The sequence below is a fragment of the Schistocerca serialis genome, chromosome 7 (genome assembly GCF_023864345.2).
Source record: "Schistocerca serialis cubense isolate TAMUIC-IGC-003099 chromosome 7, iqSchSeri2.2, whole genome shotgun sequence".
Classification (NCBI taxonomy): Eukaryota; Metazoa; Arthropoda; class Insecta; order Orthoptera; family Acrididae; genus Schistocerca; species Schistocerca serialis.
In genome coordinates this window covers 214,250,642-214,267,451 of record NC_064644.1, presented here as the reverse complement: position 1 = coordinate 214,267,451, position 16,810 = coordinate 214,250,642, and the positions used below count along the sequence as shown (strand labels likewise).

At 40.3% G+C, this 16,810-nt stretch overlaps 1 protein-coding gene across 3 annotated transcripts in view; it reads right to left on the bottom strand.

Annotated features, from left to right (window-relative positions):
* Window positions 1–16,810, bottom strand: part of LOC126412737 (sodium channel and clathrin linker 1-like) — a 118,977-nt gene that overhangs the window by 43,206 nt on the left and 58,961 nt on the right. For all 3 annotated transcript variants that reach the window (XM_050082468.1, XM_050082469.1, XM_050082470.1), the window contains exons 4-5: window positions 15,851–15,973; window positions 15,588–15,777 (exon numbers count right to left, since the gene is read on the bottom strand). In XM_050082468.1, coding sequence (XP_049938425.1) covers window positions 15,588–15,777; window positions 15,851–15,973 — 313 coding nt within the window. The remainder of the gene's footprint in view (window positions 1–15,587; window positions 15,778–15,850; window positions 15,974–16,810) is intronic.

Genomic DNA, 16,810 nt, shown 5'->3' with positions numbered 1-16,810 from the left:
ATTTCCTAATCTAATTCCCTCAGCATCACCCGATTTAATTCGACTACATTCCATTATCCTCGTTTTACTTTTGTTGATGTTCATCTTATATCCTCCTTTCAAGACACTGTCCATTCCGTTCAACTGCTCTTCCAAGTCCTTTGCTGTCTCTGGCAGAATTACAATGTCATCGGCGAACCTCAAAGTTTTTATTTCTTCTCCCTGGATTTTAATACCTACTCCGAATTTTTCTTTTGTTTCCTTTACTGCTTGCTCAATATACAGATTGAATAACATCGGGGAGAGGCTACAACCCTGTCTCACTCCCTTCCCAAACACTGCTTCCCTTTCATGCCCCTCAACACTTATAACTGCCATCTGGTTTCTGTACAAATCGTAAATAGCCTTTCGCTCCGTGTATTTTACCCCTGCCACCTTTAGAATTTGAAAGAGAGTATTCCAGTCAACATTGTCAAAAGCTTTCTCTAAGTCTACAAATGCTAGAAACGTAGGTTTGCCTTTCCTTAATCTTTCTTCTAAGATAAGTCATAAGGTCAGTATTGCCTCACGTGTTCCAACATTTCTAAGGAATCCAAACTTATCTTCCCCGAGGTCGCCTTCTACCAGTTTTTCCATTCGTCTGTAAATAATTCGCTTATTAAACTGATAGTTCGGTAATTTTCACATCTGTCAACACCTGCATTCTTTGGGATTGGAATTATTATATTCTTCTTGAAGTCTGAGGGTATTTCGCCTGTCTCGTACATCTTGCTCATCAGATGGTAGAGTTTTGTCAGGACCGGCTCTCCCAAGGCCGTCAGTAGTTCTAATGGAATGTTGTCTACTCCCGGGGCCTTGTTTCGACTCAGGTCTTTCAGTGCTCTGTCAAACTCTTCATGCAGTATCATATCTCCCATTTCATCTTCATCTACATCCTCTTCCATTTCCATAATATAGTCCTCAAGTACATCACCCTTGTATAGACCCTGTATATACTCCTTCCACGTTTCTGCTTTCCCCTCTTTGCTTAGAACTGTGTTTCCATCTGAGCTCTTGATATTCATACAAGTGGCTCTCTTTTCTCCAAATGTCTCTTTAATTTTCCTGTAGGCTGTATCTATCTTACCGCTAGTGAGATAAGCCTCTACATCCTTACATTTGTCCTCTAGCCACGCCTGCTTAGCCATTTTGCACTTCCTGTCGATCTCATTTTTGAGACGTTTGTATTCCTTTTTGCCTGCTTCATTTACTGCATTTTTATATTTTCTCCTTTCATCAATTAAATTCAGTATTTCTTCTGTTACCCAAGGATTTCTACTAGCCCTCGTCTTTTTACCTACTTGATCCTCTGCTGCCTTCACTACTTCATCCCTCAGAGCTACCCATTCGTCTTCTACTGTATTTCTTTCCCCCATTCCTGTCAATTGTTCCCTTATGCTGTCCCTGAAACTCTGTGCAACCTCTGGTTTAGTCAGTTTATCCAGGTCCCATCTCCTTAAATTCCGACCTTTTTGCAATTTCTTCAGTTTTAATCTACAGTTCATAACCAATAGATTGTGGTCAGAGTCCACATCTGCCCCCGGAAATGTCCTACAATTTAAAACCTGGTTCCTAAATCTCTGTCTTACCATTATATAATCTGTCTGATAGCTTTTAGTATCTCCAGGATTCTTCCGTGTATACAACCTTCTTTTATGATTCTTGAACCAAGTGTTAGCTATGATTAAGTTATGCTCTGTGCAAAATTCCACCAGGCGACTTCCTCTTTTATTTCTTAGCCCCAATCCATATTCACCTACTATGTTTCCTTCTCATAGTCAAATTAGTCAAGTGGTACTGTGTGAATTCTATTAAGAAATGAGAAACTAAAAGTAGTATATGAGTTTTACAATTTGGTTGAATTACTAATGAGGAGGTACAGACTTGAATTGGGGAAAAAGAAGTTTATGGAACAACCACACTAAACAAAGGGATTGGATGAGAGGACACATTCTGAGGCATTAGGGAATCAGATCCTGAATCTTTGCCTAAAACCTCTGACAAAACTGCATAATTTTTTGTTAATAAACCATGAAACATGTGTCTGGAGGTAACATGAACAATGAGCGGCATTTGTGTTTCCTGTACCAAGCTGCCTTTGAAACAGGTGCAGTTCAGCCATGAATGCATTCATTTTATCATAAAAATTAATAATCAGCAAAACTTTCACTTGTATTGTCACATAAAGGGTGTCCCAGAAATGATGTGACGAACTTCAAGTCACTGTAATGGGTGTCTTGAGCAACAAACTGAGCATAGAAACCTGAGACCAGAAATGTCATCAAGCAGTGCTACAGAATGTTGAAGTTATAGGCACTAGCACCTGCCACTAGGGCACCCCTTCAGCAGCAAACCTGACTCTGTAGGCGAACTGACTGTAGGTGGAACACCTCGCAATCTTGTTTGTTATTCAATGATCGCGACTGATTGCCATGATCACCAGTGGTGGTGATGAAGCCAGCTGCTGCATGAAATGTATTGTCTCTTATGAATGCAAAGCTCTATTGCCTTGGTGGATGATGGTTTCGAGCACAGGTTTCCATCTGCAGTTTACTTTTCTCCTGCATACTGAAAAATGCTGGAGATTTCAGAGGATCCAGTAGGAAAATAAAGTGTAGACAGAAACCCATGTCTGAAATCGTTATCTATCAAAGCAACAGAGCATCACATTCATAGGATACAAGGCCTTTCTACACAACAGCTAGTTCCATCTTCTCCACTGGTAATCGTGGCAACCTGTCGCAATCACTGAATAACAAACAACACTGTGAAATGTTCTAACTGCGGTCCATCATCAAACAAAGTCATATTCGCTGCTGAAGAGGTGGACTAGCGGCAGGAGCCAGCACAGAAACTTTGGCACTCTGTAGCATCATTGGATGATGTTTCTGGACATGGGTTCCTATTCTTGGTTTGTTCCTCAAAATCTATTGCATCATTTCTGGGGCAATTTGTATAATTTATTTAAATTATTTATCATACAAATATGAGAATCTGTGTAGACATGAAAGAGCAGGGTGCTTTGCCAGCAGATGAGCTATGTGTGCTCACAGGCACCTGTGACTCACGGGACAGAGTTGGAACAGCCTGAGTTAAAAGAGTATACATGGACAGCCTATTCAGAAGTGACACCACTCCCAGTCTATTCATTCTGTTATTTTTCCCTAGAGAATAGTCACAAAATACAGTTTGAAAAGATGATACTTAATTCATAACACAATAATATTACTAACTGAGTTAACTGAGACAATACAATTAATTCAGTGAAGATTAGGGAATTATGCACTTTGTACATCACAGGGCAGTCTTTGGCGAGCGGACAGAAGCAAAGAATGATGCTAGTTGATTCTCGGGACAAAAATGTGACATTACATATCCTCACAATGAGTTGGATCAAGCAAGGTGACACAGTTGGAAAACAATGGACTTGTATCCACCTATCCAGATTTATATTTTCTATGAGTTCCCTAAATCGTGTCAGGTGAACTCTGGGATGGTTCCTTTGAAAGGAAGTGGTTGACTTCCTTCCTCAATCTGAACTTGTCCTACATCTCCAAAGAACCCACTGCCAATGGAATCTTGAACCCTAACCTTCCTTCCTCCTGTGCACAATGGACTGGCTCTACCATACAGTGCTTAATCATCTTCTCCATCTTTGTATATCGGGGAAGTTATGGACACTGGTGATTCATGTACGTATAAAGTGGACATTGTATCATTCACAGCAGCCAGCAGTTTACATCTGAACACAATGACACTGACAGAAGTGAAAATCTCAAAAATTTTATTTGGATTAGCCTGGTATGAAAAGTATTTTATTCTGTCATTCCACTATGCAAGACTCTGATAACGTAAAACTCAGTGAAGACATAAAGAATACATACAATGCAAAACACTAAAGAGGAAACAATACACAATTTAATATGACGTTAAAAGTCAACTGACTAATTGTTATTAGCACAAATGCACTTCTTAGAATTATTGTTACTGTCTTCTGTAAATATCCATGTGTGGCAGAAAAAAAGCATTATGGAGTAAAACAACTTAGATCTGAAAAAGATTGTAGGAGAAATAAATAACATGTTTGATTAAGATGCTATGCAGTCTATGGACTTCTGATTTCTGAATCATCATTCATCCTCCTAACAGAACTTCTGCAATTGAATTTTAATGTCACATCAGTGACTATAAACTGAATGGTGAATGCACAAAGCATGTGTCATTAAGTCATGTTTTGGAAATATGAACGGGTGGATTTTTTTAATATAATCAACCTACATTTCAGAGATAAAAATGGAACATTGAAAATAAAATGCACAAACTGTTAAGTTACAAGATTTATTTTGCTCAAAGGTTATTACCTCCTGTTACAAGACACACTGATATGAGATGCATCCAATATAAGATTATTTTCTCTCTCCTTGACCTGGTCTCTCTTTTACGCTCAGTACACGGCACATTTCTGTATGGTGCCAATATAACTGAAGACCTTTTAACTTATCACCTATCTAATATTTTTGCAACAGTGTTGGTATAAAAGACCCCTGCATCACCTTTTATCGGTATTAACAACAATAGGTATTCTGTTAGTGAAAACACATGCAAAGTGAAAGTTACCAAACAGCAATGCATAGCAGGTCAACCAATGAAATAATGAAACACAAAGATTCACTCATAGCTATGCAGTCTGCCTCACGTACAACACAGTATTTAAAAGAATCCAAAAATTTTAGTTCTAACTGCAAAGAAAAAATATTATGTGCTGCAGTGCATATGAGTGAATAGGATATAGTTGTAGGCAAACAACTAGAATTCTCTCAGATACAGATTTATTAGCACTTCGCTTCTACACAGATACAAGTCCAGAGGCTAACTGCCGTTAGTGGCCAACATCCTCCCAAAACCCTCTCCTCAAAGATAGCACACTTATACACTGAACAAATATCGATATTTATGGCGTATTTATGACGTAAATGAGGCAGGCAAAGCGTGCGTCGTCATCCAAAGCACAGACATTGAATGTTTGCTCAACCAGGTTAAACCTGAACTCCGGATGAGCGGGTTTGAAGTCTGGTAGTTTCGGCAGATTTGACATTGCAGTCACTGCGGAGGTGCGCCTATTTCTTCGGACAGAAGTAGAGCATGCAGAAGATAGCGAATTATTGGCGTCCCGTAATGCGGGTATCGTGAAATTCAATTGACGTCGGAGGGGGGGGGGGGGGGGGGGGCTGAGAAGCAATGGCTGCTCGAACAGTGTGAGGATCGTAGTCAAAATGTGCATTCTCATTGGCGTGGTAGCTCAGAGAGAGCCACAAGTACTTACGTACACCGGTGAATGTCCGTTATGCACACTGTATTCACTCAACCGTGAGTGGTGGGGCTGGTTGTAGATGTCCGGGTAATTACTGTCCAGCACAGAATTGTTGACTTGATTAGAAGCAATTCAAGGATTCCACACATGTCCACTAGGATGCACACTCGGTGTGATATTTGCTGTTTGGCGAGCATTGAGCACCTGTTGACTAGCTGGGGTGGAAGGATACACACGTGGCAGGAACTGATTCGAGTTTGAATTTACTACTGGATTTTCCAAAGTAGCAAAACTTCGCTCGACGCCACAAACTGCATTGAATTGTGCGTTCGACACAGGAGTAGGAATGTTCCGAACAACACTCTGTGGAGAACATGTGGAAAGGTCTAGGCTAACAAAGCCAGAGTCCACGACCGTTGGCAGTTGGAAGAAACTGGCGGCACTCGATGAATTCCATTGCATGTTCGGGCTGAAGGATTCCGAAGAGTCTTGCGGCATGTCCACTATGACGGCAGAAGTGCTGGAGAGATGTTGCTGAACTCCAGGCGGCGGTGAGTGCTGAAAGACCATTGTCTGAAGCTGAACAACAGCCCTCGCGATCGCGAAGAAACCCGACGCGGTAGGCGCGTAAATAACCTTCGGGCGGTAACTCGGACGCATATTACACAAAAAATGGGGTCACCAGTGAGGGAATAGGATATAGTTGTAGGTAAACAACTAGAATTCTCTCAGATACAGATTTATTAGCACTTCGCTTCTACACAGATACAAGTCCGGAGGCTAACTGCTGTTAGCGGCCAACATCCTCCCAAAGCCCTCTCCTCAAAGATAGCACCCTTATACACTGAACAAATATCGATATTTATGGCGCTCTATGCCACACATAATACATTTTGTCCTCCCAGGTTGTTACTGCCAGATACAATTGGCTAATTAAACCTGGGATGAAGTCTATACAGTAAACAATGTAGAAGAAAAATTCCAGCCAAAAGGCCTTCTTCAGAATGAGGCAACATACACACACATACATTTACACTAATGCAACTCACACACACATGACCATTGTCTCTGGTTGGCAGTTTTTTCTTATGCCTGCTTGCAACTCAACATCCCCACTCTATGGTAAATAGTAATCTATCCTTTTCATAATATTGTCATTATTCCATCCTGGATACTCCATTGTTAAATCCTCTGAGGATCTTAAATACCTCAATTCTTTACAAAAATTCTGTACTAATCAATAGTTTTTAAAGTATCATCACAATTACAAAGCAGAATGCAGGAGATATGGCTTGCTGCAAAAATATCATTTAATTACAGAAAAATTACAGAAAGTAAGCAGTATGGTATTTCATAAACAAGAAACTGTATAATGGAGAAACAATTACAATGAGATAAAGATGGGCATAGATCAATAGAAAATCCATGAGTGCTAGGAAATTTTTTAAATGAAACAATGGAAAAATCTAGGATGAAATAACAACAACATGGAAAGGATACATTGCTCCTCACCACACAAAGGAGGCCTTAGTCACAGACACACATAACAAAAAAGAATACTAAAAATATTTAAGGTTTCAGACAAAGTCCTTCCTCAGAAGTAGAACTCTTGTCACATTCCCACAACAAGAAGTCACATGCATACGGTTACTGTTTCCTGGCACTAAGGTTTGACTGTGACTGCATCTGATGTGAGCAACACAGTCGCAGTCAGGCCTTAGCACCCGGGCACAGTAGCCGTGTGTGTATGGTTTCTTGCTGTGTGAATGTGTGAAAGATCTACTTCTGAGGAAGGACTTTGTTTGAAACCTTAAATATGTCTACTATTCCCTTTTGTTGTAACTGACTGTGATTCATTGTCTCCCTGAGTAGCAATTTATCCTTTCTATATTGTTGAAATTCTGTAAATTACTAATTTTCAGATATTGTGGGGAAGTTGCAACAAACTCTCCGTAGAACAAGTGTAACATGCATAACAAATTATGCAACCAGCATAATGATGTATCCCACAATAGAGCAAGAAATCAACAAATAAAAATTAAAAGGCAGGAGGGATGGATGAGGTGCCAATCTCTGCCCTGATGATAAGCACAATAAATTACTCTTTCAGTTTCAGTACTTTTCTGGAATATTTAAAGTACCCACAAATTGTGCTCCAGCTAAAGGAAGGTAATGCAGAGAACAATTTAAGTGCAGGCTAGTTTCCCTGTTCTCATCAGCCTCAAAAGCAATAGAACCAATATTGAAGGGCAGAGTAATGAGTTACCTGAAAAAATACAATATTCTTACTGAGTACAGGTTAGTTTGTGAGGAAGCAGATATACAATATAGGCCATAACAGAGTTTATAAATGTAATACTTCAAGCTATCAATAGGAATGACTGTGTTACAGATGTATTTTTCGAACTGCTGAAGACTTTTGACACAGTCGGGCATATTGACCATAAAATGCTACTAAACAAACTCAAATATTTGGGTGTAACAGAGTCTAGGGATATGAAGTGGAATGATCACATAGGCTGTCATGAGTAAAGCAGGTGGTATACTTTGCTTTGCTGGGTAAATCCAATCAATCTACAAAGGAGATTGCTTACAAAGCACTCATGTGAGTGGTTCTACAATACTGCTCAAGTGTTTGGGATCCATACCAAATAGGACTAACAGAGGATACTGAACATATGCAGAAAACAGAAGCGCAAACGGTCACAGATTCATTTGATCCATGGAAGACTGTCACAGACACTGAAGGAACTGAACTGGAAGACTTTTGAAAAGAGACGTAAACTATCCCAAGAAAGTCTGTTAATGAAATTTCAAGAATCGGCTGTAAATGGTGACTCTAGGAACGTACTACAATCCCCTACATATTGCTCACATAGGAATCGTGAGGATAAGATTAGAATAATTACTGCACACACAGAGGCCTACAATCATTCTTCCCATGCTCCATATGTGAATGGAACAGGAAGAAACCCTAATAAATGGTGCAATGGCACATACCTTCTGCCATGCACTTCTCGGTGACTTGCAGAGTATGGATGCAAATGTAGATGTAGATGTGAAACGAATAGCTAATGAATGGTACCACTCATACACAGCAAACAAAGTCAAAAGCCAGAGATGGCCCACACTCTAGGTGAAGCTGAATTTTTAGTGAAGCCATAATTACACCGAAAACACGTTAACACAGGTGTTCCTCAGGAGAGTACATTAGGAATGATGTCAATGATTTTGCAGACAATACGAGACATGGAGAAAAAAATAATCTTTGCTGATGAAAGTAACATTTCAGTGCTTGACAGTAATGTTACAGTCCTCCTAGCTGAGGAAGCAAATGAACCTCTCAAATGCACACAACTGACACACTGTAATAAATACATCTGTAGCTTAGATACAAAGATGGCCAACTCCATTTCTTTAACAATTTGAGATAATGACAGATTTCAAGAGCACATACCACTGGGAATCGAATTGTAGCATTCTATAGTGACAAAAATGGCCAGAACCATTTTAAAATTATTTTTGAATATTTGCCTTGGTTCTACTGGCCAGCCCTAAATTATGTTGGTGACAGAAACAGTCACCTCCACAAAGCACCAATCACAAGGCTTAATTCTGTCATGGGACATCACAATCTCATCATGTTTTAGAGACATATTAATGAGCAGTGTGTTCTGCATCAGGATTTTTTCATGCTATGAAGGAAGTAGAAAATAATGTAGCTGCAATGTCATATGACATGCAAAAAACAAGCCATTACCAAAGATTCTAGATCAAAGCATATGCTAATCAAGGCAGCTATACTACTATGATTTGACAGTGGTTACTGGATGTTCTAGTGGATGTGAGCTCTGTGTAAAGAGAATGCAGCAATTTATTCTTGGGCAGAGCATTAAGTGGAGAAGTCATCAAATGAATTAAACTCTGCATTGTTTGAGGAAGTTGAATATATCTACAACCACCTACTTTCAAGGCAAAGATAATGCACGGCTGGTGTCAGATTGGTGTACAGGTCAAAACAAAAATATGATCTTGTTGACAATTTCCATTGCGCCATGATAAATTTAGTAATCATGGAACAATCAAACTTTTAGGAAACGAGGGCCAATCAAGACTGGAAGGCAGAAGCTAAATCCTGTGTTAGAGATCCATCTAAGCTTCCTTTTAAAATTTAAAAAGTCAAAAAGTTGGTTTTGACCACGAAACCAAAGTCAGTATGTGTCAGTAATGAACAAAACTGTAACTTTCAAATCTTTGTCTGTCATGAAACCAAGGAAAAACCCAACAGACATGTGTCCCAATGAACTTAAGATTGGGGTAAACGCATATGTGTCCAAGGTACAAGACTTGCAAGGATTAGAAAACACTACAGTAAAAAATGGAATGAAACTGAACACAGACAATAAATTCAAGCTAGGTAAGGGGCCAAGGCCTTAGACTACTTCGACTACTCTTTCTAAAATCAAAAGGAATTCATCTGGACCAGGTGATTTATTTGCTTTCAAGTCTTTCAGTTATTTCTCCATGCAAAGTATGCTTGTTACTATGTCACCCATACAGGAGTCTGTCCAAAAGACAAATGATGGTATGTTTGAACGATTCTCCTGTATGAAATTTAAGACTTTGGTTTTTGTTTTGCTATCTTCAACTATCTCACCAAGCTGGTCAACAAGGGACTGAATGGGAGCCTTAGACCCGCTTAGTGATTTCAAATATGACCAAAATTTCTTGGGTTCTCTGAAAGATCTTTTGTTAAAGTGTGACAGTGGTAGTTGTTGTATGTTTCACGCATAGATCTTTTCACAGATGCATGAATCTCTACTAACCTTCGCTTGTCATCATTTATGAGTTCCCTTTTGAACCAAGACTACAACAGCCTCTGCTTCCTCAGCATCTGCCAAATTTTGCAATTAAACCAAACCTACCACCCACCAGCAATACCTCCACAGCTGTCACCCATTCTACATCTACATCTACATCCATACTCCGCAAGCCATTTGACGGTGTGTGGTGGAGGGTACCTTGAGTACCTCTATCGGTTCTCCTTCTATTCCAGTCTCGTATTGTTCGTGGAAAAAAAGATTGTCGGTATGTATCTGTGTGGGCTCTAATCACTCTGATTTTAACCTCATGGTCTCTTCGCGAGATATACATAGGAGGGAGCAATATACTGCTTGACTCTTCGGTGAAGGTATGTTCTCGAAACTTCAACAAAAACCCGTACCGAGCTACTGAGCGTCTCTCCTGCAGAGTCTTCCACTGGAGTTTATCTATCACCTCCGTAACGCTTTTGCGATTACTAAATGATCCTGTAATGAAGCGCGCTGCTCTCCGTTGGATCTTCTCTATCTCTTCTATCACCCCTATCTGGTACGGATCCCACACTGCTGAGCAGTATTCAAGCAGTGGGCGAACAAGTGTACTGTAACCTACTTCCTTTGTTTTCGGATTGCATTTCCTAAGGATTCTTCCAATGAATCTCAGTCTGGCATCTGCTTTACCAACGATCAACTTTATATGATCATTCCATTTTAAACCACTCCTAATGCGTACTCCCAGATAATTTATGGAATTAACTGCTTCCAGTTACTGACCTGCTATTTTGTAGCTAAATGATAAGGGATCTATCTTTCTATGTATTCACAGCACATTACACTTGTCTACATTGAGATTCAATTGCCATTCCCTGCACCATGCGTCAATTCGCTGCAGATCCTCCTGCATTTCAGTACAATTTTCCATTGTTACAACCTCTCGATATACTACAGCATCATCCGCAAAGAGCCTCAGTGAACTTCCGATGTCATCCACAAGGTCATTTATGTATATTGTGAACAGCAACGGTCCTATGACACTCCCCTGTGGCACACCTGAAATCACTCTTACTTCGGAAGACTTCTCTCCATTGAGAATGACATGCTGCGTTCTGTTGTCTAGGAACTCTTCAATCCAATCACACTATTGGTCTGATAGTCCACATGCTCTTACTTTGTTCATTAAACGACTGTGGGGAACTGTATTGAACGCCTTGCGGAAGACAAGAAACATGGCATCTACCTGGGAACCTGTGTCTATGGCCCTCTGAGTGTCGTGGACGAATAGTGCGAGCTGGGTTTCACACGACCGTCTTTTTCGAAACCCATGTTGATTCCTACAGAAAAGTCATTATACTCAAACATAATACGTGTTCCAAAATTCTGCAACTGATTGAGGTTAGAGATATAGGTCTATAGTTCTGAACATCTGTTCGACGTCCCTTCTTGAAAATGGGGATGACCTGTGCCCTTTTCCAATCCTTATGGAACGCTACGCTCTTCTAGAGACCTATGGTACACCACTGCAAGGAGAGGGCAAGTTCCTTCGCGTACTCTGTGTAAAATCGAACTGGTATCCCATCAGGTCCAGCGGCCTTTCCTCTTTTGAGCAATTTTAATTGTTTCTCTATCCCTCTGTTGTCTATTTCGATATCTACCATTTTGTCATCTGTGCGACAATCTAGAGAAGGAACTACAGTGCAGTCTTCCTCTGTGAAACAGCTTTGGAAAAAGACATTTAGTATTTCGGCCTTTAGTCTGTCATCCTCTGTTTCAGCACAATTTTGGTCACAGAGTGTCTGGACATTTTGTTTTGATCCGCCTACCACTTTGACATACGACCAAAATTTCTTAGGATTTCCTGCCAAGTCAGTACATAGAACTTTACTTTCGAATTCATTGAACGCCTCTCGCATAGCCCTCCTCACACTACATTTCGCTTCGCGTAATTTTTCTTTGTCTGCAAGGCTTTGGCTATGTTTACGTTTGCTGTGAAGTTCCCTTTGCTTCCGCAGCAGTTTTCTAACTCAGTTGTTGTACCACGGTGGCTCTTTTCCATCTCTTATGATCTTGCTTGGCACATACTCATCTAACGCATATTGAACTTTGTCCACTGGTCCTCTACACTATCTGTACTTGAGACAAAACTTTTGTGTTGAGCCGTCAGGTACTCTGTAATCTGCTTTTTGTCACTTTTGCTAAACAGAAAAATCTTCCTACCTTTCTTAATATCTCTATTTACGGCTGAAATCATCGATGCTGTAACCGCTTTATGATCGCTGATTCCCTGTTCTGCGTTAACTGTTTCAAATAGTTCAGGTCTGTACGTCACCAGGAGGTCTAATATGTTATCGCCATGAGTCGGTTCTCTGTTTAACTGCTCAAGGTAGTTTTCAGATAAAGCACTTAAAAAATTTTCACTGGATTATTTGTCCCTGCCACCCGTTATGAACGTTTGAAACTCTCAGTCTATATCTGGCAAATTAAAATCTCCACCCAGAACTATAGCATGGTGGGGAAATTTACTCGAAATATTTTCCAAATTATCCTTCAGGTGCTCAGCCACAACAGCTGCTGAGCCAGGGGGCCTATAGAGACATCCAATTACCATGTCTGAGCCTGCTTTAACCGTGACCTTCACCCAAATTATTGCACATTCCAATAAGTACACTCCACAGAACCTAGCTACCCTTGACCATTGGATCTGTAGTGATGAGCAGTCCCTTTCAAAATATACCAATGGTCTCACCGAGTCCTACACATACTGAAATTATCCTTTCAACCTTATACAAAAAGAGATCTCCCACAACACCACCCACTCCAGTCCAGTCAAAAGCGTCATGTATCCCTTCAAAGGCAGGGCTACCTGTGAAAGCAGTCACGTCATCTACAAGCAAAGCTGCAACCACTGTGCTGTGTTCTACATGGACATGAGAACCAACAAACTGTCTGTTGCATGAATGCCACCGACAAACAGTGGCCAAGAAACAGCTGGACCACTGTATTGCAGAGCACGCTACCCAAGGCGATTTTCTTCATTTCAATAATTGCTTCACAACCTGTGCCCTCTGGATCCTTCCCATCAAGACCAGCTTCTCTGAACAATGCAGGTGGGAACTTTCCCTGCAATGTCTCCTACAGTCCCATAAGCCTCCTGGCCTAAACCTTATTAGTCACTGTACATTACTCACCTACCCCTTCCCTGTTCCCATTCCAGCACTACACAGTCACCAATGCACACAGTCTTTTTACTTCTCTGCTTTTCTGCTGCCCCCTCCACTCCTCCCCTCACCCACCACCCTCCCGCCTACCCTCCGTCTAACCTCCCAAATGCACCTAGCTGGCCTACTACCTTCCCATCTCATCCCTGTACGCTCCGACAATCAGTATTTTACTGTTCCCCACCCCTACCCTCCTATCCTTCTGCCTCCCCACTCCAGCCTCCTCCTTACCCTGCCATCAGACCACTTCTCGTATCATACGCTGCTATTAGCAGTCTGGCCTCTGCAGCCAGAGATAGTGGTCACGTTCGTGTGCGTTGTGTTTGCTTGAATGTGTATGCATGTGTTGTCTACTTCAGAAAGGCCTTTTGGCCAAGAGCTTACTTGTGTAGCAGTCTTTTTGTTCTGCCTGTCTGCAACTCAACGTCTCCATTATATGGCGAGTAGTAGTCTTTCCTTTTCATACTATTGTCATTATTCAATCCTGGATTTTCCTCAATTAAAGATTACTTAGAGAACTAAGGATAGGTGTCAAAGATGTCATTATTAGTGCCTATTAAAGTATCATAACTTCAGCATCTCAGATCTCACTCCCTCTGAGTGAATGTTGAGTTTTTCATACAGGCAAAAGGGAAAACATGGAGACTTAACAGAAGTGTCCAAAAGTCATATTCAAACATGTATGGTGAGTAGTGAAAAGTGTGGTTAAACTAAATGAACAGCACGTAATTATTTTTCATATTACTAAGCTAACTTGTTCCAAGCATGTACAACTATAACAGAATTGCACATTAGGAGTAACTGAATGAAATGGTGTATTTGTTAAAGATGTTCTTCATTGTGGGTGCGACAGACACAAATACATTAAATGAATGCAACATTTTTCTGCTTAGGCTCTTATTTATTTCAAATCATGGAATCTAATGAAAAGTATATGAAGATAGTAACTGTTCTCGAAAGAATAGATACTACTGATGACCGTGCAGCTTCTCTAGAATAAATGATAATTAATTGAAACCCTCAGCTGCCGACAGGTGTTGTTGATATACCTCGATGGGAACAGCTAAAACTGTGTGCCCCAACTGGGACTTGAACCCGGGGTCTCCTGTTTACATGGCAGATGCTCTATCCATCTGAGCCACCGAGGACACAAATGGATAGTGCGACTGCAGGGACTTACCACTTGCATACTTCCCGTGAGACTCACAATCCCAACTGTCCACAATCTACATACGTAATGTACCTAATAGATATTTGCCCATCCACTCATTACTCGTGCACACTAAGGTGACGATTCCCGTAAGAGTTTGGGCAACCTGTGCGCATTCGCACAGATGACGGTCAATGGCTGGGTAGCCTTTAACTATATATATATGAAGATAGTAACTGTTCTCGAAAGAACAGATACCACTGATGACCATGCAGCTTCTTTAGAATAAATGAAATTAATTTAAACCCTCAGCTGCCGGCAGGTGTTGTTGATATACCTCGATCGAGACAGCTGAAAAAGTGTGCCCCGACCGGGACTCGAACTCGAGATCTCCTGCTTACATGGCCGACGCTTTATCCATCTGAGCCACCGAGGATAACCTGTGTGAAAGCGCACAGCTTGCTCGAACTCTTACGGGAATTGTCACCTTAGTGTGTGCGAGTAATGAGTGGATGGGCAAATATCTATTAGGTACGTTACGTATGTAGATTGTGGACAGTTGGGAATGTGGGTCTCACGGGAAGTGTGCAAGGAGTAAGTCCCTAGGCACAACAAAATGACTTACTTTCTGACAGTGTTTTCATTGTGCCTTTCAGCGAGTCAGCATCTCTGCTATATGGTGAGTAGCAACTACCCTTTTCGTTATATTGTTACATTCCATCCTGGATTTTCCATTGTTTAAATCATGGAATCTATTTCTTTAATGATGGAAATTAAAATATGTTTAACTCAGAGGAAAAAACTTCACAGAATCAAGAAATGGAAGCAGTTAATCCACTAGCACAAAGCATAATTCACAAAATACTAATTTAATAACTGCACTGTCAGCTGTCTTATGTTAGTCAGTGAAACTGATAATAACAGCAGTAACAGTTTAAAAATTCACACACAAGATACTTTTTTATGACTGTAAGTCACTGACAATAAGATTCAGGATGTTGACAAAAGGAGTTTAAAGATTTATGGAATACTTTCCCAGATATTTTGATAAAGGGAAAAAATATTACACTTACTTTCTAAAACTTCTTTCAGCAGTAAATTATTTTCTTGTACTTCTTTTGATAGAGCCTCCTTTTGATTTTTAACTTCTATTAAATCTTTTTCAAGGATTTTATTTCTAAGCCTTTCTTTGCTTTCATCCCTACTAACTTCCACCAATTTTGCTTCTAAGAATTTCAGAGCAACAGAGTATTCTTCCTTTGTCTGCAATCATCCAATAATTAGGCAAATAACATATGATTACATCTATAAATCATTTACACAAATAGTGGGTCACCTTATTAAGCTCCCTGTAGGCTGTTTCCACATGTGTACTGTTTTGATAAAGCTTTAACTCCTTCTCTAAAATATCAACTTCTTTAACAGATACTTGCCACATATCAACAGCTACTTCCTTCTCCTGTTATAAACAAAAAGTCTGTTTAGTTCAAACTGGACATACAATATGCAATAACAACACACTAAATAAATAAGACTAATTCAAACCACATGAACTGACCTATTTGGTATAAAAATGTATATATGCTCACTAAAAGAAATAACATCTTTCATATACTGCTTCCCTTTTTCAGAATACCTGCAAGGCACCATTACAGAAATAGAAGAAAGCTCTTTTCCTTCACTTATCAGTGCCCACCCCATTTTCTTTCCTCACACATCAGCCACATTTCTACTCAACATTGCACGACTGTCATGTGGGTCTTAAAATGTATGTCAATGAATCTTTTACACTGAAGCCTTATAAAAAATAAGTGACAGTTGAACACTGCAAAATTCTGTTCTGCAGGACTGATCATCACTCACAAATTTCTACATTTTCAAGACGAATGTTGATTAACTAATTTAATATTTTTTTAACCCATAAAATAAATTTTAGAAAAAATTCACAGAAATTTGGTACATTTAAGTAACCATGGACCTTGCCGTTGGTGGGGAGGCATGCGTGCCTCAGCGATAGAGATAGCCTTACCGTAGGTGCAACCACAACGGAGGGGTATCTGTTGAGAGGCCAGACAAACGTGTGGTTCCTGAAGAGGGGCAGCAGCCTTTTCAGTACTTGCAAGGGCAACAGCCTGGATGATTGACTGATCTGGACTTGTGACACTAACCAAAAAGGTCTTGCTGTGCTGGTACTGCGAACGGCTGAAAGCAAGGGGAAACTACAGCGTACTTTTTCCTGAGGGCATGCAGCTTTACTGTATGGTTAAATGATGATAGCATCCTCTTGGGTAATATA